Source organism: Eublepharis macularius, chromosome 2, assembly GCF_028583425.1.
Source record: "Eublepharis macularius isolate TG4126 chromosome 2, MPM_Emac_v1.0, whole genome shotgun sequence".
NCBI lineage: Eukaryota > Metazoa > Chordata > Lepidosauria > Squamata > Eublepharidae > Eublepharis > Eublepharis macularius.
In genome coordinates this window covers 222,696,198-222,721,949 of record NC_072791.1, presented here as the reverse complement: position 1 = coordinate 222,721,949, position 25,752 = coordinate 222,696,198, and the positions used below count along the sequence as shown (strand labels likewise).

At 45.4% G+C, this 25,752-nt stretch overlaps 1 protein-coding gene across 1 annotated transcript in view; it reads right to left on the bottom strand.

The window, feature by feature from the left end:
• Positions 1-5,474: 5,474 nt before the first annotated feature.
• TMEFF2 (transmembrane protein with EGF like and two follistatin like domains 2) overlaps positions 5,475-25,752 on the bottom strand; it is a 354,462-nt gene continuing 334,184 nt past the window's right edge. The window contains exons 8-10 of the mRNA XM_054972161.1: positions 22,540-22,663; positions 16,153-16,311; positions 5,475-5,743 (exon numbers count right to left, since the gene is read on the bottom strand). Of these exons, the coding sequence (XP_054828136.1) occupies positions 5,647-5,743; positions 16,153-16,311; positions 22,540-22,663 (380 nt within the window). The 3' untranslated portion in view covers positions 5,475-5,646. The remainder of the gene's footprint in view (positions 5,744-16,152; positions 16,312-22,539; positions 22,664-25,752) is intronic.

Genomic DNA, 25,752 nt, shown 5'->3' with positions numbered 1-25,752 from the left:
GGCTAAGACTGGCTGGGAGAAATGCTGTTTCCTCAGAATGGGGAGAAACATTTTTAAAACATGGGCAGGCAGGCTCTGTTAAATTCCCGAGAATTATTTCACAATGTTGTCAGATTTGGGAGCTGTTCTGGGGAGACTTTGACTGCATCAGATATTGCCTACCTGATCTAATGTCAGGTAAATCGGACAACAATTAGGGTTGGCGATATTGGGAATATATATCGTTTGGTTTAGTTTAGTAACTTAGCAGAGTTATTTAGGCAGAAGCATTTAAACCCTTAAAAACGTGCATTAATTAATTAATCTTCAGACAAAATCATAGAAAGATACAACTTACAGTTTTATTGTAGCAGATTTCTTCCATAGCAATATCTTGTAGTAGAAGGGAAAGATCCTAATCTAAAGAGTTACATTCCCTATTCTAATACCACAGCCTGAAAAATAGGCAGCGAGGTTGTAGGTGTGGGTCTGTGGGCAAAAGGGTCCATGGAGGAGCATGGAGGATTTACATCTTGATCCTTGGAAGACCACGTGGGAAGAGAAAGATTTCCCAAGAGGCACAGAGGCAAGAGAGGAGGAGTCAGGATGTGTTCCCACCTTGGACAAGAGAGTTACAGCTTGCTAGACTTATACATTACACTCAGAGAGACATGCAGTGCCCCCCAGTGTCCAAAGGCAGGCTGAGTTGCCTATTCCAACAGGTAATACTGCCCACTGAGAGCTGAAGCTAAGAAATTTCTTTTGCCTTTATTTTCTCTAATTTTTACTTGGCGTCTTTCGGACTCTGATTGTAAGGTTACCTTCTGTATGGTGAAGTTTTTTGCAGTCCTATATTGAATGCATTTTTGTTCTGTTGCAGTCCATGTGGCTTTTAACAATATTAAAGAAAAGTAAAGGGTTGCCGATACCCGACTACGCACCCTTCATCCTGTCCACATTGGTATCATTTCCCACTATTGGTACCTTCCAGGATCCTTTTTCCCAGCATTTCTTTCCAGCGGTGCCACTGGAAGACTTTTTGAGGTAATTATTATAGTGTTATAACAACCTATTGTCCCTTATCTATTCTTCCCAATTTTAATAGTTCATTCACAAAGTAAAGAATAAAATGGGGTGGTTGTGAGTCACCATGACAACCACATCTCCGAGAACTAACATAGAGCAGCCATGGAGCATGTATGGAAGGGATACATCAGGGAAAAAAGCATTGGAAAGCATGCAGAGAACTCTAACATGTGGAAGCTTGGTCACCGACATAATACCTCTGTATTAGCAGCGGCAATAAAAGCAACATAAAGTTTCCTTGTGATGTGACAGAAGCCAAAAACTGGACCTCACATGAGAGTTACCAATACAATATTACATTAAGGAAGTTAGCATAGAAAGAAAAAAATACAACTGACTTTAGAGACCATCTTACCCAACCACAAGCATTTTAGTGTTATGTGCCATAGTTGCAATGTCCTAAAAGATATGGCATCGTGTTAGTATATTTCCAACACAGATCTGTGAGAAACAGGAGGAGAAGGTATGACATGGGCCAACAGATAGGCCAAACATTTTCACCATCCTTTTTAAAAAGCCCTGTTCAGAACTTTACATTTTACTTTTTATTTAATCGAGTATATAAAGTGCTTTACAGTGTTCACTTCATTCCTCCCACAGCAGCTTTATGATGTGGGTGGGATGGGCTGAGACAAGGACTTTCAAGTGCTCAGAAACTCAACACTACTCATGAATCATATCAAGTCTGTCAGTTAAAACAAAATGGCCTCCCCTACATGCACGGTTTGGGATTTATGGAGGTCTGACGCAGCTCCACTTGCGGAGCTGACCGGGCTGCCGTTTTAAGCGGCCGGCGGGGGCAATTCAGCCCGCAGCCGACTGTTCTCAGGCGGAGAACAGGCAAAGAACGCTCAAGACCTCAGGGCGCGTTGATCTCGGGCGAGGGGGGGTCCTGCGCAACGGACCCTCTCCCGACCCTTGAGGTCCCACCCTGTGACAGGTCGGCTACGATCTCTGCGGCAGTTTCGGGGCCAATGCTGTTGGCATAAGAACCTACATACCCAAGCTTCAACAGGGGAAAGAAGAGCGGAGGGGAAACTAAGATTGAAACAGTGATTACAACCCAAGGAAAGTGGATGAGAAGGTAAAGATCACTATCTTCTGATACGGGACAGATTGTTAAAAGCAAAGAAGAATAAAAGTAGATTTTTAAACTGCAACAATATAACCAACTTGTTTTAATAGCTGAACTTGACTCACGCCTACTGTTGCTCGCAAGGACAGAATACAAAAATGAGGGTACAGTTGGTGTTCGGAAAATACCAATAATAATTCTTTTCAGGTAGACCCAGGGCCCAGTTTACATATGATAGCTGTTTTTAATTGCTCGACATGACATTCCCTTGGTGATTTGCTCCCATAAAACCGCTGAACGTGAACTGTCGACAATTTCCTCACGACCACACAGAAAGATTTGTGGTGGTGAGTTAGAAATCGACAAAGCTTTGTGAGCCACTACACACACTCGGTTCACCCTCATGTATTAACAGTTTTTACTTGGAGGAAGTGAAATGTGCCTCCATTGGGCAGCCATAAACTAGAGCTTGGCCACTGTTGCTTGACGGTGAGAGGGTCCTTCTGGCTATTCCTTGGTGTAGGGTGCAGTTGTCCATTTTTCTGTAGCTGTTTTGTCACTTGCTTTCACTTTGCTGTCTAAAGAGTCAGAGCGAGGGCTTTTTTTCTGGGAAAAGAGGTGGTGGAACTCAGTGGTGGAACTCAGGACCGCACAATGAGGTCACTTTGGGTCAGCTGGAACAAGGGGAGGGTTAAAGCTTAAATCGCCCTTGGTGAAAATGGTCACATGGCCGGTGGCCCCGCCCCCGATCTCCAGACAGAGGGGAGTTTAGATTGCCGGCGCGGAGGGCGATCTAAACTTCCCTCCGTCTGGAGATCAGGGGGTGGGGCCACCGGCCATGTGACCATTTTCAAGAGGTGCCGGAACTCCATTCCGCCGTGTTCCAGCTGAAAAAAAGCCCTGGTCAGAGCTGTAATAATTTTGATGGCTATAGTCAAATGGCTGAAAGCAAACAAATTGAAACTGAACAGACAAGACGGAAGTGATGCAGGTTGGGAAGACAAGAGATCTTGAAGGACGTGATGCTTCCCACTTTCAGTGGAGTTCGTCTGACCCTTGCAGACTCAATCAAGGCTGGATCCAGCACTACTGATAAAAAAAAGTAAATTAAGGTGGCTGCAAAAAAAAATTGTTTTCCACAAACTTAGCCTAGCCTGGAAGATGGCCCCCTGCCTCAGCTCGGCCAACCTGGCCACCAGGATCCATGTCATGGTAACATTGAGACTTGACCACTGCATTGCACTGTACTTTGGTCTCCCCTCTCAATTAACTTGGAGACTCCATTTGGTGCAGAACGCTGAAGCTCGGCTATTATCGGGAGCTAGAAGAATCATGAATATTCTTCTCATTCTACTGTCACTCCGTTGGCTTCCTATCCATTACCAAGTCCAGTTCAAGGTATTGGCTATCACCTATAAAGCTCTCCATAGCCTTGGTCCATCGTATCTATGGGACCACCTCTCTCCATATATTCCACCATGGCAACTTCGCTCATCTGAACAGGGCCTTCTGCAGGTACAACCTTTCACGTGGGCAAAATCAACAGCTTCCCAGACACGTCTATTCTCTGTGGCAGAGAATACATTCCACTTTATGGAATGGCCTACCTGAGGAGGTTAGAAAAGTTCCCACTCTCCTGGCCTTCCATAATGACACAAAACTGGATTGTTCAAGAGGGCTTTTTGCTCAGATGGAGGGCTGTACTATAAGAAAGAGCCCTCAAAAGATCCATCAGTAAAGGGATAAGGAGGGACCACAGACTTCATTACTATTGCAGTAAATGGTGAGGGACCAAAAACTTCATTACTATTGCTATAAGTATGATCTTACTGGGTAGTTCCTACATTGTTTAATATATCAGAATTTGCCTATGGTCTGTTTCAACACTGTTAAATCTTTCTTTCTTTCTTTCTTTCTTTCTTTCTTTCTTTCTTTCTTTCTTTCTTTCTTTCTTTCTTTCTTTCTTTCTTTCTTTCTTTCTTTCTTTCTTTCTTTCTTTCTTTCTTTCTTTCTTTCTTTCTAAATGTTGCAAACTGCATGGATATACCCATTACATGCATATTGAAATGTTGTGATATTGATTATACTCACACACACCATATAATCTGCCTTGAGTCTAAGGGCCAAGCTACACATGACGAATGACACTTGAACAGCAAGTGGATTGAGTGGAGGGCAAGTGAACAGGGAGAAATACACTTGCCGTTCAAGTGTCATTCGTCATGTGTAGCTTGGCCCTAAGAGTCTCTCTACATGAGACATATGACATGGGAAGAACGTGTCAGGAGATGCAATGTTAACCAGTAAGGGCAGGTGGCAGGGCAAAGGCTTTGCTATACATTGGAGCTGTGTGAAGGGGCTATGAAAAGCCAGAAGGGAAACTTCAGCCCATTATAAACTCTCCAGGTCCAAGCCTGGCTCTGGAAGGCAGCTCAATAATAAAATTTCATCTCTATTTTGAAAGCCTTGTTCTTCTTATGGTGGTGAACTTGTGTCTAAAATGCAGCACCCGATTAGAGGTGAAGTCATAAAGATGAAATTAACAAACCCTCTGAGGAGTGATCTCTGCCGGCTCTTGTCTTTTAAAACTACGTTTCACGGCTAACATTGTGTCTCATTACGCTTGACGAACACATGCTGAGGTGTGTCGTGTAGAGAGAGACTTAGTGAGAAAGGCAGAATATAAATGACATGAATGAACGAACGAGCGAGCGAGTGACCGACCGACCGAATGAACAACCGACCGACCGACCGAATGAATAATCCAGCTAGGATATTTTTGACAAAAAGGCCCAAACTAGTCCATGGGGTATTTCCAGGAGAACATAGGAAGATCCCTGTTGCATCAGATTAGTGGTCCTTCTAGTCTTCATTCACACAAGGCTTTCTCCTGATGTTGCCTCCTTGCACAAAACCTATGGAATCAAGGCCCATTCAGGAAACAGAGGCCTACACAGGGCATCATGTTGGCATTATCTTCTGGCACTTGCAGTAATCCTGCATAATTTGTAGGCTTAAACCCCAGTGACATCAGCATACTGCAAGCCGTCTATAAATGTTCAGGAATTCAGCTGTCATCTTGCCTATAGTAAATAAATGCTTGCTTGGCTCATGATTAAAAATGGCAACTCCCATCACTGTTGTATTGACAGCATCATAAAGATTCAAAGCTGGAAGGAAGAACACATGTAAGAAAGCAAAAAAAAATATTTTTTTTCTCATCACTGAGTATTTATTATATATAACAAATACATGAAAAAGAAAAAACTATATTGTGTGATATAAATAGTTTATTTACATTACAGAAAAAACATCAAGACAATGTATACTATTTCAAATATATCCATACATAATCAAATATAGCTGTAGTACATGTTTTTCATTGGTGTCGATTACCACAAATGCAAGGCAACATGTGTTGGTCTTTTGTCTATAATACTGTATTTTTTTTTGTAAGTCCAAGCTCTCCGCAGTTTGCTTTTGCCATTGTGGAAACATGCGCTCTTTTAAATTAATCGAGTTGATGCTCTGGTTGTGTTGTCTGAACCGTAGTGGCCCGTGTTTTGCTTCTGCCGGTGAATTCTGTTGCTCCTGGGACATTTCCTGAAGGCAAAAGAGAGGAAAAACAGCATGAAATTAGCTTTGCTAAATGACAGCGGAGGCAAGTAAGGGCTGTAGGCCACTGAAGGGTGGCTGACATCTACAGCTGTCCGTCCCATGCCTCACTTCTTGGCAGCACCGCAATGGAGTTTCTGGAGAAAGTCAACCCCGAGTGCGCTCGGCTGAAATCTGATTTCCATTTGGAAGGCCAAGAAAGTCAAACCATTTCCCTGTGGATACTGCTTGCATGCAGTAAGGTTATTTCCATGCCCTGGTTTAAATATCCACCACAAGCAATCTGGCTAGTTTTGAGAAAGGATGTACAGAAAGTCATGGGGATATTAAAATATTTTTCAAAATCTCCCTCCATCCTGGAAAGCTTCAACAAAGGAAAAGAGATTCATTGTTTTCTTCAACAATCAGTTCCGGAATACTCTATTGAGTTTAAAGGAAGTATAGAAGCAACATCAATATAAATGCATAGAAATGTTTTTCAACGCTGGAAATCGATTCCTTGTGTTTACTCAGCGGTGGTTTGAAACTGAGTTACAGTAAATCTTTATCTTTTCACCAAATGAGCACATAGAAGGTATGAAATATGAAATATTTAATTCCAGAAACACACATTTATAGTTTTTAAAAAAGAGAAATTGCAGTAATTTTACCATCTGTGGATGAGAAGTGAACGGCACCCCTATATGATTTATGTCGATTAACATACAAGCAGATTTTTCTTTATTTCTTAGGTATCTAGTCTATCATGTTAGTCAGAATTTTTTTTTTTTTAAAAAAACGTCAGCTATCCTTTGGCGCTGCTCCTGAAATCATCCAACTGGAAGGAAAGATTCTCAGCTCTAATTGTGTATCTTGATTACATCTCTCCCTACCTACACAAATAACATACTAGAGGTTGTGTAGTGTAGTGGATCAAAAGCTGAATCAGGCTTGATGAGGCCCAAATTCCAATCACCACTTGCCTTTCAATTCATTGGATGAACTTCGACCAGTCCCTCCCTCTCTTTCTCTGAGCTTAGCCTACCTCACAGGGTTGTTGTAAAGATATAATGAGAGGCAGAAGCCAGTCTGAGCGCACTGGAGGAAGAGGGCGGGAATAGAACATACTAAGTCACTGACTGTTAAACATTTTGAAGTAGGATCCACTTCTAATTTATTAAAAACCCGTTTTATTTATTAGAATACTTCTGTATCCCCTTTCTGCACACACAGTGAATCCAAGAGGGTCTAAACTTTCTCTACTTTTTCCAATACTTCCATGCTGCTTTTCCCCTCCCCGACATAAAAGAGTCTGACATCAGTTAAACCTGAACAAGTTCATATTTCCATCTTATCTTTTCTAGCCAGCTCGGTGTAGTGGTTAAGAGTGGTGAGACTCTAATCTGGAGAGCCGGGTTTGATTCCCCACTCCTCCGCTTGAAGCCAGCTGGGTGACCTTGGGTCAGTCACAGCTCTCTCAGAGCTCTCTCAGCCCCATCCACCTGTTGTGGGGATAAAATAACATACTTTGTAACCACTCTGAGTGGGCGCTAAGTTGTCTTGAAGGGAGGTATATAAATCGAATGTTGTTGTTGTTGTTGTTGTTGTTGTTGTTGTTATTATTATTATTATTATAGCCTAGGGGCCTATCTGCAAGCAATTCAGGACCTGCTGTTGGGTCCTCCTGACCCACAACTGCAGAACTGACATACTTAATTAATAAAATAATTAAGTCATTAACAGTGCAATCCTAAGCAGAGCCACGTCTTTTAATTCCATTGAAGTCCAGTGGGCTTGGCAGGGCCTAACTTTGCTAAGGAATGCGCTGTAAACTCCTAACCTACAGAGATTAACTCCATCACCTGGCTATTTTGCCAAGAGCAGACAGTGGGAATTGACAGGGACTTCTGGGCCGATTCCGCACGGCTTACCTGAAGCCGGAACGTTGCGGGATGTTGCAGAACATGCCAGCAAAACCACAAAAGATCGCGTTTTCTCACGCGAGTTTTGCGCGACATCGAGCGAGAAAACGCTATCTTTCACGGTTTTGCTGGCATGTTCTGCAACGTCCTGCAACGTTCCGGCTTCAGTTAAGCCGTGCAGAATCGGCCCTGGTTGAGAAGCTATATACAGTCCAAAGGACTCTGTTTTGGTGCAAAGTGATGACTCAACCAGCTGCCAACAAAGAGGTATTGCCCAAGGAGGACTGCCCAGCTGATCTGCAGCTGAGCAGAAAAGCGGGGGATGGCAGGGAGAGAAGCTCCTCGTTGGCTTGCCTGGTCCAGGGGTCACCTGCTGCATCACCTCTCAGACTCCATCAGCATCTTTGGGGATGTCTTTGCGTGGCTGATTCATGCTCATGCACTCTCAAGGTGGCACAATGATGTTGTTTCCAGGAAGTGACATCATCACACAGGGGCGGGAGTGCTCCTGCGCTTTGCAGGGGGCCGATTTGGGCTCAAAATACAGCTATATAAAAGCTCAACTATGCTTTCTTGAATCTGGCTAACATAAGAGACCCCCGTGAAAGAAACAGGGAAGCAACAGGGTATTAATCAGAGGAAGTCTGATTCTAAAAATGTTTATTCAGAAGTCAATCCTAGAGGGACTTACAGTGCAATTTTAAGCAGCATTACACCCTTTGAAGCCCACTGATTTTAATGAACTTAGAATGACATGACTCTGTTTAGGACTTCACTGCTAGTTCCTTCTAAGTACACCAATAACCATAACTCGAAGTACTTAGCTCTGACCCTCAGAGGGGCATTTTAGCATTGTAAATTATAGGGCCTGATCTGAATCAGATTTAAAACCTACACTGAATTTTTAAAATTTGGTTCAGAAGTCAGTTACTGCATCTTTGTAAAAAAATGGTTTAAATATTAAATCTGAACAAAATACAAACAGGTATAGTCAGGAGTCATTTCATAGAAAAAGAGCTGGAGGAACTCATTAGTCATTAGCACAACTCATTAGTACAACTCATTAGCGTATGCCATGCCCCTTGACATCCCCAGAAGTGTGTCATTTGCATATGCCACACCCCCTGACATCACCTATCCTGGCTGTTTTGGACTTAATCTTGGCCATTCAGGGCCAAAATTGGGCCCAAAATGGCAAAAAGGGGCTGGAAATGTCCGAAAAGGGGCCCAAAATGGTCAGGATTGGGATGCTGCTGAGTGGGAGAGTGATCCACCACCCGTCAGAGGCCCGATCCAGGCCGTTTCGGCCCCAATCCAGGCCGAAACGGGCCCAAAAACCTGACATGTGACCTCTTTGGGGAACTGTTGGAACTGTGTTCCTGCGCGTTGCCCCTCAAAATGAGCCCTGGGTCATACTTGTACTTCTTTCATGCACATCCACACCCAAGAGAAAAAGCTGACTCTCTTAAAACCGAATCCCGATAATCTCTCAGGCTGCAGCAAATGGGGCTTTCTGAAGTGTGAGACAACACTGCTCTTAAAATAATAGTTACAGAAGGGAAGGATACAAACACTTATTTGTACTCTTTCAGTTACTCGGGCCTGTTCTGTTTAAGGGTGGCTTTCCTCTTGCTTCCCTGATACCGAAACACTTCACGTACATTAAAGTAATCATGATTAGCCATCATAAAATATTATTGGTAATGGCATATTTGCAAGTTGGCTACATTAAAGCCCATATGCTCGGCGGGTGTCCCAGAAACTCCGCATTTCTCAGTTGAAATGTCTTCCTGGAAATTTGGCTCCTGGGAGGTTCAGTCCAAATATGCTCAAAGGGCATCTTTGCCATAAAGAGAGAAATAACCATGTCTATCCCTCCCTCCCCTCAGGATCTCCTAATTTTTAGATTGCAACAGGAAGATGCTTGGAAATAATTTTATACGCAGCAGAAAAAGCTTAAAGATATCCTGAATTAATTTCCAGTGGACCATGCAATTACTAGATGGAGGCTGGGGGAAAATATGTCCCTGTCTTGTTGTAAGTTTGATAGTGGTAGCTAAATTATATGCGATACTCCACATGCATACATTTCACACTGGATCCGTAAGGCCAGTAAAAGCAACAGAAGGCTTGCAAAAGAGCAACGGGTTGGATCCAAAGATACTCTTTTAATGGTGTAATATTGGAAGAGAGGGCAGTTTTTTCAGATCCTTTCCTCCCACTACAGACATCAGTTTGGTGTAGCGGTTAAGAGCGGCAGGACTCTAATCTGGAGAGCCAGGTTTGAGTCCCCACTCCTTCACTTGTAGCCAGCTGGGGGACCTTGGGGCAGTCACAGCTCTCTCAGAGCTCTCTCAGCCCTACCCACCTCACAGGGTGATTGTTGTGGAGATGATAATAGCATACTTTGTAAACTGCTTTGAGTGGGCATTAAGTTGCTCTGAAGGGTGGTATATAAATTGAATATTGTTGTTGTTGTTGTTAACAATAACAACACTGAGCATAGCATAGTGTTGCCAGGTCATGTCTGTCCAGGAACTGCTGGTAACTATGGTAAAACTATAGTGTTTTCGGTGATTCCTAAAGAGGAATGATGGCACTTCTGGTTCTCTCCAGGTTTTACCATCAAGTTTCTGCTGCTTCCAAGAGAGGTGTGACATCCATCCCAGGGAAAATCTGGAAGTGACATCACACCATTGCCGATGGCTTTGTCAGGTTCTGTCTTGGGTGTCACCCTGTAAGGCGCTGGCCTGCCTGACCTTGATACGGGGATGCCGTCAGGGAATATGCAGGTTCCCGCTCTGTGGACAGAGGGGGGATCTACATCACCCTCACTCCCTCTCATTCCCCACACAGGCCTGCTCCACCTGACAGAGTCCTGGCTGCCTTCCCTTCCTCCTCACATTCTGCAGCCCCCAGACTCCTGTCCCCTCCTCTCCTTCATCTTCTGTCCTCTCCCACTCTCCACTTCTCTTGCTCTCTCTCTTCTTAACTCCACCATCCTCCTACACAACCCACCACACCCTATGGGTGGACTTCCCTTATATCCTTTCCCTCATTCCTGGCTCCACCTGCTAGTCACGCCCCTCCTTTGCCCTCTAGCCATGGCCCTGGCTGCCTCAAGCAGCCGCACCTGGGGTAGCTAGTCTGGCTGCCTTGGGCAGCCACACTTGTGCTTCCTTGGCTGTGCCAAGCCTCCTCTGCTCAGAGCTTCAGGCAGCCTCAGCTGGTCCCTATTATTTCCTTCTACCCTGCCTGAAGGCTGGGGTGTGGCTCTGTGTTGCCCTGGCTCCCTTCCCTCCATTGTTGGTAACGTTGCTGGCTGGCTTGTTGGCTGACTGCCCTTGCTTTCTGAGCCTTCTCCCTTGGGACTGTTCCCTCCCTGGTGGTCCTCACTCTCCTGGCCTGTCCCTTGGGCCTTCCACAGGAGGGTGGGGCTAGCTGGCTTCCACCTGCCCCACCTGACTCTCTGGGGCTTGGGTGCTGCTCTGCCCTCCTAAAACTGGGGCATCTCTTTTTCTCCTTCTGTTGTCAGCCTGGTCTGGTCCTGGGTGTCTGTTGGAGTGTCTGGGTAGCTATCCCCCAGCTGCCTCCCATCCCCTTCTTCTGGCAAGTCTGGGGGCTGGGCCCCAGACAGATTTTTTAATTTTTTCTTTCTCCTGCTGGCTACTGGAGTACCAGTGGGCATATGGCAACCCTAGCTGACTGCTGAAGGAGAAAGAAGATGGCTCAGTGGACTGTAGTGGAAGGGGGAAGGCAGCCAGCTCGTGTGTGATACACTGGACCCAACCAAACAACTTTTTGTATACGCAACTCTGATTTCTAGCCTACATGAATGGAAAGGGGAATTCAGTGCCTAGCTCAGAACTATACACACACACAGGTAACATCATAAGCTATTATAGAAAGTTATTATAAAAAGATAGAAAGATATTACAAAAATCCATAGAAAAATTAGAGTTATCTTGTTCAGTGTTGTGAAGGAGTTATTAAAAGGCTAGGAGTGCTCACTTAGGAACTAGAACCTTCACTACTATGTTGTATTGGATTCCTGCTAATGCTAGGTCTTTGTGAACTTGCATCTATTTACCCTATGGCATTGTTTATGGAAATGTTCTTGATACTGACTGTGCTAATCTCACACTGTGTAATCTGCCTTGAGTCTCAGGGAGAAAAGTGGACTATAAATGACATAAAGAAAGAAAGAAAGAAAGAAAGAAAGAAAGAAAGAAAGAAAGAAAGAAAGAAAGAAAGAAAGAAAGAAAGAAAGAAAGAAAGAAAGAAAGAAAGAAAGAAAGAAAGAAACCCAAACCCCTAAAATCACGGTGCAGAGTATACTAATGTCATGGGGCAAAGCTTGGTTATGTCACATTGAATGACAACACTTACCAATGATAGTATTTCCAAACACTAGAAAATGTATCACGTGATATCCATTAATGTGTGTAGTCACACAACCACGAGACTTTGAAGAGAGACACTTTTTTAAAAAACGACAATTACAGCAGCTGCTAAATATAAAACGCAGTTGATTTTTAGTGCCACTGATTGCTTCCCAGCTCCAATTTGCCCGTGCAGTAGTGACCAACAGCAGGCACGTGTTGAAGTGACATCATGGTGTCAACATCAACCAGCCCCCCCCCCCCATTCCTCTGGGAATTCTTCTCCTACCGTCCAACTGCGCAGCTGTGGGAAGAGCAACCAGGGGGCAGGAAGACTCTTGCTGAAGTGGGAGAGCTGTCATCCCTATTGTGTCCACTGGAAGTGAATCCCAAAGTTTAACTACACATTGAGAAAAGACGTATTGTCTTTTGTTTATCCTGAACCTATTGCCCATCAACTTCCTTGGATGCCCACAAGTTTCAGTATTACGAGAGAGGGAGAAAAAGCGCTCTCTATCCATTTGCTCCACCCGTGCATAGTTTTATCATATCCCTCTATCATATCCCTCTCTTTATCGTCTTTTTCTAAACTGAAAAGCCTCAGATTCTTCAGCTTTTCCTCATAGGAAAGGTCCTTCAACCCCCTAACCAGGGGTTTTTTTCTGGGAAAAGAGGTGGCAGTACTCTCAAGAGGGAAATCAGGAAGAAACACACAGGATTCTTTGAAATATTATTATTTTCACGCACTATTGCCCAGTATTTTCAAGAGGTGCCGGAACTCCGTTCCACCGCATTCCCGCTGAAAAAAAGCCCTGCCCCTAACCATCTTGGTTCTTCTTTCCTGTACTTTTTCCAGTTCTGCAAAGTCCTTTTTGAGACACGGCGATCAAAATTATGCACAGTATTCCAAAGGAGGCCACACTATGAGGGCATTACAATACTGGCTGTTTTATTTCCAGTTTAGTTTTTGCTAGGCTTCCCCCATCGTTGATTGACTTAGAAACATATTTTCCTGCATATCTAGGGAGCCCCCCCCCCGCAAAGTATGTACAAAATTCCTTTCTTGTCTATGAGTTGTCCAGATTTGTGGCTTCCATCATGCACACAGGGCCCAGTCAGTTTACTATTAGATACAGTGATATATTAGTTACTAGATGTAACTGTCATAACGATATATAAAAATACACTTTTTTTAAAAAAAAGAAAGAGGTTAGGGAGGACGCGAAACATATGAAACAAGATGAAAGATGGCAGTTTTCCGTACGGATCTGTCACAGATCTGACACAAGTTCTGTTAAGTAGGCCAGGCCCATGCAAAACCACACCATTTCCTCCACACACACAAACTGTTAACTTGCTTTATGGCCTGGAGCTGACAACTCTGGAATCGCTCGGAAGATTGCTTGAACAACATGACGAAGTGCCGTTTTTCTGCAGAGCAGTTACTTCCCCATCTTTGTCCTTTTATGGAACCGGTATTTTGGGCTTCTTTGAATTATCTTCATGTTCCCTGAAACCCACTTTAATATAATACACTGCCTTTTCGCAGGGGAGGACCTACTCTGGAGGGGAGAGTTGATGAACTCCACTTGGCCGGCAAGCATCTCTAGACTTCAGCAGCCATTTTTCTATCATGCCTTTAGGCTAGGAAAAGGATTTATGAATTATTTTGTGCTTTTTTTCCGGACGGGATGCCATCCTTGTCCTCTAAGCAGAGCACAATGAGGATGCTATATTGGAGCTTTTTATGTTCTGCAGGAACGAGATACCTGTTTTTCTTTATTCGCTCTCTCAGAATTTATTTTTCAACAGTCTGATTTACTGAACTAGCTGCAGGAAAGCTGAAATGAATTTCTCCTTGTGATGCGTCGCCTGGAGAAGATGCAAAGCCAGAGCCCACTGCTCCCCCGCCCCCCCGGTAAAGATTCATATCCCTGTGAAAATTTATACCAACTTAGACCAGTAGCCTATCTAGCCCCGCTGAGTGACTGAAAGCATGTCCCTAGCGTATGAGGCAAAGAACTGCCCCATCACTGGTATCTTAACAGCTTTTACACGGGCGATACCAGACACTGGACCTGGGCCGATTCCGTACGGCTTACCTGAAGCCGGAACGTTGCGGAACATGCCGGAAGAAACACGGAAGATCGCGTTTTCTCAGGCAAGTTTTGCACGACATCGCACAAAACTTGCGCGAGAAAAACGCGATCTTCCATGTTTTTTCCAGCATGTTCTGCAACGTCCCGGCTTCAGGTAAGCTATGCAGAATCGGCCCTGGAACCTTGCTTGTAGAGATTACGTAAATAGAACCATGCTTGATTTTTACTCCTGAATCAGAACAGACTTACAAGCTTCGTGGCACCATTTTGAACAGCACATGGTGATTTCTCATTTTGAGCAGGGCAGAGTTGCGAGCATAAGGGTGGAAAGTATTAGGGACCCTTATCGACAATGTAATGACCATAGAGTTTTGCCCAAATGCTAGAGCATACCTGACGATGTGCTGCTGTCATTTCTGGCTGCATGAGGAGCAATGTCAGCATGTCAGGACACTACCCATCACCTCTATTTCCCTCCTTATTTTTCTCCGGCTGCCTAGCTGAGCTACGGTGGGAAGAGCTGACTGGCAGCGTCCCCTGCCATGACTGGTGAAAGAGATGCCCGGATCAGGAGAACCTTTACTGTGTGTCTTGCTGGAGGGATATTTCTTAAATGAATAAGGGACAAACTTGACATTTTTTTTTTTTAAGAGTTGGGTCCAGGTTCCTCAGACCCAACTCTGTCTCCTCAGAAGTTATGGGGAACATCAGTTTAAAAATAAAAGAGAGCCTGATTGGGCCAGAATGCCTCTCTGTGTGTGTGGGGGGGGGGATGGCTCCTGCCTCTGCCATTTTTCCATGCAAAAACAGTACCCCGGGGGGGGGGGAGCTTGCTGCTTCTCATGGAGTATTCTGTGTGCATGAGGTCCTCCTTCTCTCGTGGCAGTTCTCTGAGCCTAAGTGATCTCTCTTTTATTTTTAACAGCTATTCACTACAGCTGGGCCATTTCCACACGTCTTACCTGCCGGCGGAACATAGCGCGAAAGACCCGGAAGACGTCTTCTTGTGCGAAATTGCGCAAACCTCCCAGATAACAGTGTCTTCCTGGCGCGATTTTGCGCGAGAAGATGCTGTCTTCCGGGTCTTTCATGTGATGTTCTGCAGGCAGGTAAGACGTGTGGAAACGGCCCTGCTGTGTGGCTGCAGGGCAACAGAGCAGGTCCGTGGTACCTGGACCCAACTCTTAAGTTTTTAGGCTTCATTTATTCCCCACATTTCTCACCAGTGGGAATCCAAAGCAACTTTCATCGTTCTCCTCTCTTCCAGTTTATCTTCACAACAATCCTGTAAGGTAGGTTGGGGTGAGAGTGTATGACTGTCCCAAAGTCACCCAGTGAGCTTTCATAGCAAAGTAGAGATTTGAACCTGGGTCTCCCAGATCCTAGTCCTATGCTCCAACCACTACACAACACTGTACTAGAACTGTCTTACATGTTCGTATGCAATATGTTAAGGAGCAGAAATCTTTTCTGGCACAAAATGTTGTGTGTGTGTGTGGGGGGGGGGGGGGAGTGGCCTGATCCAGAAGCCTTCCAGAGCTGGGCTTGGGCCTGGAGAGGTTCTAATGGGTTGAAGTTTCCCTTCTGGCATTTCACAGCCCCTTCACACAGCTCCAGGGTATAGCAAAGCCTTTGCCCTGCTCTGTTGCTGGCTCTGTCTTTTTAAACTACCCTTCCCAGCTAACATTGTGTCTCCCGACACGTGTTCTTCATGTGTCAGATGTCTCGAGAAGAAAGACTCTCCGTTATCTGGAGCATACAGGAAATAAAGCTGCTTTTGCTTGACTCAGATAAGCAGAGTAAAGTGTGCTATATGAATAAGTCCACTGCACTGAAGAAGGAAAAAATATCCCAAAATTGGTAAATGGCGCTCCTTACTTGTCTTTAAATGGCTTATGGATGAAAAGGAGGGGAATACTCGTGCAGTAAAGACCCTGCCTCTTGCATGAAGAAGTCATAACACAGGTAAGAGCCTCTTTCTTACATTTGAGAAGAAGATCAAGCCTGTTACTGACCTTGTAATGCAGAGCACTACGACGCAGATGATTGCAATCTGAATAGTTCCAATCACGGCTGCTATTAAGACATATTGAAATCGTACTGGGCCGGGAACCACATATAAAACGCTGTAGTCCTTCTTTTCACAGTGTTGTCCAGTGTAGCCCGCGTCACACCTAGAATGTAAAAAAAAAATGTGTGTACTCTATGGCTTTAAATTTTTATTTCAACTCTTCTTCGGGGGGGAATACTTAGGTTGGAGAGAGGTACATTGGGTCACGAAGTATATAAAAGTATATGAAAGTATATGAATGGCCCCAACCCCCTGCCCTCAAGAAACTAAGGAGGAGAAAAAATAGCCAGAAAATGGCCCCCATAATGACGATCTAGGAATTTCCCCATGTCTATATGGACTTTGCCACAGAGATTAGGGGAAATTCCTACAGTGTCACATGGAAGTGATGTCACATCCTCCCCAAACTCCACCTTCTCCAGTCACTGCCGTCAAAATCTCCCAGCATTTGCTGAGGCAGTTCTGGCAATTCTAACTGTACAAAAATACTGTGTATATCTTGTGTGACATCTAACAGTCCATGGGTCTGTTCTCACCTCAACAACCTATAGACTTGGTGTGTGCACACTAGGCTTTCCAGTCCCTTGGTGGGAGTGGGGGATCTCCCCCAATGTCCGCCCTGCCACCTCTCACTTGGCCAGTGGGGGAGAAAATGGTGTGGAAATGTGGTTGGGGGTGACGTGCAGTCCTACACACTCCGGAGAGTGCCTGTGTAAATAATTATATTATTCCTGGCAAGACATGGAAGTAATGGGTTGCACTGGGGGCCAATTGAGTAAAAATCGGTGTCCAAATTAGTGTTTGGGGCTGATTTTGACTTCCGTGTTGCTCCAGGAATGATGTCATACTTAGTGCGATGGCACTCCGGAGTGCATGCAATATGCAAGGTAAGTGCCTGCCCTACACCCCCCATCCTCCAGTTTAGCTCCCCCCAGGGACCTAGTAACCCTAGTGTGCATATAGTGTGCAATTATATTTTTATAATTTAATGGCCAAGATAGACTAGGTACAAGAGCAGCCATTTTTTAATCCTAAGTAATTTTTATTGCTAAAAAGTACTGAATTTTTAAATTTCTTTATGAAAATATTTATATCCCACCCTTCTCCATGGACCAAGGTAGCTTGCAATTAAAACGTCATATAACAATAAATCCCAAATCCGCTCCCAAATACAACCTAGTAAAACATAACAATACACAATAAAATGCAACCTACTCTCCATTAGCCCTGACCTGGGTAGCCCAGGCTAGCCTGATCTCCCCAGAGCTGGGAGCTAAGCAGGGTCGGCCTTGGTTAGTAATTGGATGGGAGACCTCCAACGAAGACCAGGGTTGCAGAGGCAGACAGTGGCAAACCACCTCTGATAGTGTCTTGGCCATGAAAACCACACCAGGGAATGCCATACGTCAGCAATGACTTGAAGGCACTTTCCACCACCACCTTGAGGAACACCCTAAAAGTTTCCAAGGGGTGGTCCCCAAATATCCTCAGGGAGACCATTCCTCAGAAAAGCACAGGACCTTGTCAAAATGAGGTGCGACCATCGTTGGTATCCAGGATCATATCGGGAGAGACAATCCTTTAACTCGGGGGGTCCTCAGCCACGCAGGGCTTTAAAAGTCATATACAGCCTCACCTTGAACTGAACTCTGAACAAAAATCATCAGCCAAAACTGAGAGAAGGGGTGGGAGTGATCCCAACTGCAGCTGTGATAGGTGCACGTGGGGGAGAAAGTATTTTAACACTTCTCCCGAGAGTGTTTTCTTGAACCTAAACGGCCTCTGTAGCCACTATATGCCCCCGCCTATGCGCAGCCTGCACGCTTGCCCTGCAGAGTAAATAGGAGCTCTTTAGGCTGTCTGAGGTCAGTAAAATGGGCCAGGAGAAAGGGTTAGTCTGTTGCCGGGACACATCCCTCGGGGCAGCTGTTCCTATAGGATGACAGGCTAAAGGTGCAACTTGCTACTGGCGCCACCCAATCTAAACCGCTGCATATTCTCAACAGGATGCAGGAGGGTGTAGTATTTTACTTGTATTTATTTATTTATTTGCCTTCAATTTCTATTCCGCCCTCCCCGAACTGGCAGGCTCAGGGCGGATTACATTCTATAAAGCAGCACATTGATAACAACGATTTAAAATTTTTTAAATTCAACAGCAATATAAAAACAGTACGATAGAAGTATTGAAGAGTACAAGGAAGGCAGCGCAGGAGTAATCAGTTTATCAATTTCAGTCTGCCACCAGTCCACCATATTAAGATTCCTTGCATAGTTGGTTAAAAGGAAGGTCGGTGGTGGATGCCTCTAACAGGGGGGGGGGGCGTTCATCTCTATTTGGCCGGTAGCGGCCCAGCTCAGCCTCCACCATACGCCTGGCGGAACAGCTCTGCCAGGCGGAAGGATAACAAATCCTGCCAGGCCCTGGTTTCATTGGACAGAGCATTCCACCAGGTTGGAGCCAGGACTGAAAAGGCCCTGGTCGAGGCTAACCTGGTGCCAGGGAGCACTAGCAGCTGTTTGTCACCTGATCGAAGTGTCCTCTGGGGCACATATAGGGAGAGGTGGTCCCGTAGTAGGGCTGCCAGCTCCAGATTGGGCAATGCCTGGAAATTTAGGGGTGGAGCCTGGAGAGGCTGGGATTTGGGGGCATTAATGATAATGATAATGATAATGATAATGATAATGATAATGATAATGATAATGATAATGATAATGATAATGATAATATCCCACCCTCCCCACAAGCAGGCTCAGGGCGGGTCACAACAATAAATAAAATATACAGAGATAAAATCACATTCATTTAACACAGCCTTCTAATAAAACACCTGCTCACTGTATGAAAACCATATAGCATCTGATGGAGGTGGAGATATGGCTTAACCACGCATGATCACTCATATATGGGGGTAGATGGTCAATATCCCCCTTACAGACATAGGGGAGACCAGGAGAGAGGATCATTTGATGGAATCCCTGATGGCCTCAACCATACGCCTGGAGGAACATCTCTGTCTTACAGGCCCGCCTGAAGGAGACAAGATCTTGGCGGGCCCGGGTGTCCTCAGACAGAGAGTTCCACCAGGTCGGGGCCAGGACCGAAAAGGCCCTGGCCCTGGTTGAGGCCAATCAAGCCTCCCAGGGGCCAGGGACCACCAGTAGGTGCTTACTGGCTGATCTCAGCACCCTCTGGGGAGTATATGGGAAGAGACGGTCCCTCAGGTATGCTGGTCCCAGTCCGTTTAGGGCTTTATAGGTTAATACCAAAACCTTGAACCTGATCCGGAACTCCAAGGGAAGCTGGTGTAGCTGCTGCAGCACTGGAGTGACATGTGTCCTGAAAGGCACACCCATCAGGACATGGGCAGCAGCTTTCTGGACCCGCCGTAGTTTCCGGGTCAGACTCAAGGGAAGCCCTGTGTAGAGCGATTTACAGTAATCCAATCTGGAGATGACCATTGCATGGATCACTGTTTCCAGGTCACGGGTCGAGAGATAGGGAGCAAGCTGCCTGGCCTGCCAAAGATGGAAAAAAGCAGACCAGGCAACTGCCACGACCTGGTCCTCCATTGATAAAGAGGAGTCCAGCACCACGCCAAGATTTCTGACTGGTGAAATGGGCACAAGTGGTGCCCCATCAAAGGCTGGAAGCTGGATCCCCCCCTCCAACATCCCATGGCCCATGTACAGGACCTCTGTCTTCATGGGATTCAACTTCAGTCTGCTTTGCTTCACTCAACCAGAAATGGCATCCAAAGCTCTAATCAGGGCTTCTGGAGCCAAGCCAGTGTATTGGTGACAGCCCAGTCCGAAACTCCATACCAGCTGGGCAAGGGGGCACATATACAGATTGAACAACAATGGGGAGAGAATCGCCCCCTGGGGAATACCCCGTACCAATGGTTGGCGTGCAGACACCCTCTCCCCTAGCGCCACCCTCTGTCCCCGACCGTGGAGAAAAGAGACAAGCCACTTTAAGGCAGTCCCTTGTATCCCCACATCGGCAAGGCGGTGGGTCAACAATTCATAGTCGACCGTGTCAAACGCTGCTGAAAGATCCAAATAATACCAGCAGCGTCGACCCTCCTCGATCCAGATGCCTGCGGAGATCATCTGTGAGGGCGACCAATACTGTCTCAGTCCCATGGCCTGGGCGGAAGCTAGACTGGCATGGGTCCAGGATCAATGAGTCTTCCAGGAAACCCTGCAGCTGCTGGGACTGCAGCTGCAGATTTGAGACTGGGTGGTAACGAGATGGGTCGGTGGGGTCCAAAGTTGTTTGCAAGGTGTAATGCCACATACCCTCCAAAGCAGCCATTTTATCCAAGAGAACTGATCTCTGTAGTTGTCATTCTGGGAGATTTCCAGGCACCATCTGGATGTTGACAACTCTAGCCTTAACATTGTGGTTCGAGCCCCCCCCCCTTTCCCTACTCTTATTGTCGCTTTTAACATCCTGTCTGATGACAAACACTTGAAAGCTGGGAGGGCCAGATTCAAATCTCCACTCTGCAAAGGAAGCTTACTTGGTGATCTTGGGCTAGTCACTCTCTCTCAGCCTAACCTACCTCATAGGGTTGTTGTTGTAAGGATAAATTCGAAGAGGGCAAAACGATGTGAGAAAAATGGGGTATGAATATCTAAGTTAAATACAACTATTTTGTGGTCTCGTGTTGGGTCCTAATAAGTACAGCCAGTTTGGTGTAGTGGTTAAGAGCGGCAGGACTCTAATCTGGAAAGCCAGGTTTGATTTCCCCACCCCTCTGCTTGAAGCCAGCTGGGTGACCTTGGCTCAGTCACAGCTCTTTCAGAGCTCTCTCAGCCCTACCCACCTCACAGGGTGATTGTTGTGGGGATAATAACAACACATGGTAAACCTCTCTGAGTAGGCGTTACGTTGTCCTGAAGGGTGGTATATAAATCAAATATTGTTGTAGTTGTTATTATTATTAACATCTGGAACATGGCTTTTACTTTTGGATTTTTGTTTGCACCAGTGTGGCTGCATGCAATCTCTGCTAACAGAGAGTTCGTTCACACATTTATTACTCCTTTAGCCAGTATAAAGCAGCTTATAAATAGTTCCCAGGTGGCTTTGCATTGCAGTGGCTTACAGGGACAGCCCTGCTTAACTACGCTGTAGCTAGGGTTGACAGCCACTGGATGGCACTCGGGTGGAGACTGGGGGGTGGGGGTGGGGAACAGGGACATGACAGGAGGGGCCATCATTGCATTGAGATGTCATTTCTGGGGTGGGTAGGATTTAGAGCAGCGTGACATCACTTCCAGGTTCCTCCGGGAAATGACATGACATGCAACAATGTTTTTTCTTCCTCACCCCGGCAACCTACTGAGCAGCAGCAAGGGTTGGGATAGCCTGTAGAAGTTCTCCTGCTATAGAGAGTGACCTGCATACCCTAGCACTACAACCAAATGCCCACCCTCTGAGTCTCTCTCCATGAGACACCTGCATGCGTGTTCATCAAGTGCCGCAAGATGCAGTGTTAGCCGGGAAGCATAGTTTTAAAAGACAGAGCTGGCGGAGATCGCTCCAGAGGGGAAAGATTCCCTCACAGCCCTCTGCTTTCTCCCCTCCCTGCCACCCTCGCTCCTTCAAACTTTGAATTAACCAAGCCTCGGCAGGGCAAAGGCTCTGGAAGGAGAGACAGTCTGACACGCCAGAGGCAACAGAAGGCTGTGAGAGAATCCGCCCCCCTCTGGAGTGATCTCCGCCAGCTCTGTCATTTAAAACTACGCTTCCCAGCTAACATTGCATCTCCCAACACGTGACGAGCACATGTCAGAAGTCTTGTGTAGAGAGACTCTCTAACGCTGGTGCTATGCAGAAGTATGAAACTCTGAGGTTAATCGCAACACAGTGCTCTTTGCTGAAGCTGACCTTATTCCAACCCTCACCTTTTCCTTACTTAATACCAACCTCCTGTCTCCAGCTATTTTGCCCTATGGAGAAATTGATGCTGACATAGTTCTTGACTTTTGCTCATTGTGGGATTTCCCCGGACAAGAGCTGTTGGCTGCGTGCAAGAAATCAGTGGGTAATGCCCACTGGGCCAGCCTATACTCTGCAATGCCTTTTTAAGGGAGGTATTGATGGACGTGGCAGGAATGCTTTTATAAACAGATTAATGCTACTGCATAATTCAGCGCAGTTCTACTACATACATTTAGGTGCCTCTGTACATAATTTAGACCCAGAGTGGAAGGAGCCTCAGCAATGATTATTTTCCATGCTGCATCAAGATAACATATATTAGCAAGTCTGCCTGTTCAGCTTATCTTCACCCGCTCAGTTTGGGAAAAGTGTTACCTGCAAGATGGTTCCAGCATATTGGCAGAGTGTTCGCATTTTCCATGCATACAGAAGCCACTAAAATGTTCGGGACAAGGAGTGTAGATTCCCCTAGCGCCTTCCTCCAATTTGTTTGCATTCTCTGGAAGTAAAGGTGAAAAGAAAGTCAATATGTAAATGTTTCACAAGGTGAGGAAGGAAAAAAAAATATAAAGCCCCTCTGTATGACGCTAGCGGAACCTGTAAAGGGAATTCAAAAGAACACCTTGTTGAAAACTCTTAAATGCAAAAGGAAAGAAAGCAGGGTAATGACTTTGCACTTTAAAACGGGTGTTTCGAGATGAACAAGTATTACCTGGGAGTGAAATAATGTGCATGAGGAGCTTCGCAAACTGGGCTGCAATGCTTGGGGGCGATCCAGTCCTAGGTACCCACCCGCTGTTGCAGACCATCAGTTTAGTGCCAGAGACAAGAACTCACTCCGTTCTCTCACACTGAAATCAAGGGGCAAAGGTTGGATTGTTCCCTTTTTCAAAACACTGCATTTCTACCCAGAATGGTGCCACGAGTTTTTTAAACTATATATTTTCTTGAAGCTGGTGCCGTGATACCTAGTAAAATGAGCAGGACTTCTTGGAAGCTTTCTAAATACTGGGGCCATCTCACCCAGTAGATAGAGCATATTGCAAGTCCTGTGTCTTTTAAGATGTGCCTTTCCCTGTGTCCTAGGATATAGGTGGGGATTCCTACTATAACAACAATAACAACAACATTCGATTTATATACCGCCCTTCAGGACAACTTAATGCCCACTCAGAGCAGTTTACAAAGTATGTTATTATTAGCACCGCAACAATCACCCTGTGAGGTGGGTCGGGCTGAGAGAGCTCCTAGAAGCTGTGAGTGAGCCAAGGTCACCCAGCTGGCTTCAAGTGGAGGACGTCTACGGGGGACAGGATGAAGGGGGTTGTTGTAAGTAGAGGTGCTTCCCTTTCTAGTAGCTGCTGGAGTATGCTTTGCTTTCAGGGTTTTCTAAGGAGGTGCAGCCAGCCAGCCAGCCAGCCAGCCAGCCAAGTCTTCTTTTGCTACAACTGTCTGTGACAGGCTTACCATTTTCCTACTTATGGCAGAAGGCTGGTGGGCCCACCCTCCTGCCCTCGATCCTTGGATCGGGGGAGAAAGATGCAGGATGGAGATGAAGTTGCACACCGCATGACATCACATCCGCCTGAAAACCGTATATGTGACATAAGCACATCAGGATATACTCTGGCTGTGCCTGAAAACTCTATGGTACTCTGATGGCCAGAGCATCACCTGACGTGCTTATGTCACATCTGGATATTTGGGAGGATGTGACCTCATGCAGTGCACAATGTCATCTCCATTCATCTTCCTGTCCTCAAACCTCCCGGGGATGCAGCTAGCGGCTTGGCATCACTAGTCCATGTGTGGTGGAAGCAGAAGTAGCCAAGCAGAAGGTGCCTTAACCAGAAGAAGCCAAAAGTGTGGCTCTTGCACAGATGGGATTGCCTTTGAGATGCAAACCAATCTGAGACCCTTAGTTCCACAGCCGAGTCATTTGTACTTACTTCTACAATCATGAAACAAGGACTGGGTATATATGCAACAGAAAATATTTACTGTTCTCTTTCGATGTAGGCAATGTGTCAAAATGCCTAAATAAACATCTGCAGCAGCTGTACTACTATTGCAGGAATGGTCATAATTGATAATTTTGTTTGACAAATGCCTTCAGAAACCTCTCCTCTGAGTTAAGAAAGTTTAGGAAATCCCTTGTTTAAATATATATATATGGACCTACAGAAAAGCTCAATTATTTTTTATAAATACACAAAAAAACATTATGCAGTTATGCCTTTCCCAGGGCATGACATTCCAATTCTCATTCCAGACAATCAAGTAATTAAATCTTAGAAATGTAGGAAGGTCTGGATTACCCATCTGCATAGAACTGGTCCCTCTCCACACGCCCGTAAAGGGACGGCCCACTCACCGAATGCTGGCGGCTTTCCCCTTGACTTCAAACATCTCCATTTTCAAAATGGTTGCAGGCTGTTTGGCTTCCGGTTTTTTGGTGCCTTTTCTGGAAGTGCACTTTCCCGCAGTCCCAAAAAGGCACTGAAAAAATGGAAGCCAAACAGCCTGTAACCATTTTGAAAATGGAGATGTTTGAAGTCAAGGGGAAAACCGCCAGTGTTCAGTGAGCGGGCTTGTCCCTTTAAGGTCATGTGGAAAGGGCCCTAATGTACATCCAAGAGACAACCATGGATGTGTGTATCTGAATATTTTGGACAGAGTCCAAAGCTGACTGATATGTCTCTGAAGGCTCATTATCACCCCTCATGAATTAACTGCAAGTCCTTTTCTTCTTTTTGGTTCTGGCTATACTTCCTACTAGAGAATCAAGGGATTCCGGGACAACACCTAGACTGTAGCAGGGCCTGAGAATTCTGCCCACCTCCCACACCCCTTTTTCACTAGTTCAGTTTTGTCTCTGATAGCTATTTGGTGGCAAATAAGAGATTCCCAATCTCATGTTAGGAAACATCACTCCTCTCCTGATTTTGACTAATTTCTAGTATTTATTCAGAACTCAAACTATTCACAAGCTCTCAGTGAATAGAGTCATTCTGCTTAGAGGTCTGATTCTCACGATCAGATGCCAGAACTCGTTTTTTAATTTCTTGAATATAGGAACACCTATGAAAACAAAGCATGCAGTCAAGTTTGGTCGACAGTTTGTGTGGCCCCTGTATAAGTTATGCAGCTAGGGGTATTCTTGAAAGAGAAAAAAACAGAAATCCACCCCCAATACCTGGGTCAAGAATATGGAGAGCAACTTTTTATGCAGAAGCAAAAAAAGAGTGAGCTCTTACACACACAACTTTAGTAATGATACTTTGCCTTCTCCTACTCAGTGTTCAATACACCGCAGGGCAGAAAACATAGCTGCCCTCCCTCCCAGAAGTTATAAATTCTTAACTAGATTCTAGGGCTACGGAGAATGTTCTAGCCTTTGATAAGTATATTTTAGTATTGATTTTTGACAGGCCCAGGAATTAAACTGCTGGTAATTTATTAATGCTCTTGATAATGTTTTTAATCTTTTAATTCAGATAGGAAGAAAACTATCACATTTAGAAATTAACCCTGTACTATCCCTTTGGCTGATCGGAGCCTCTTCTATGGCTCTTAACTATGGAACAT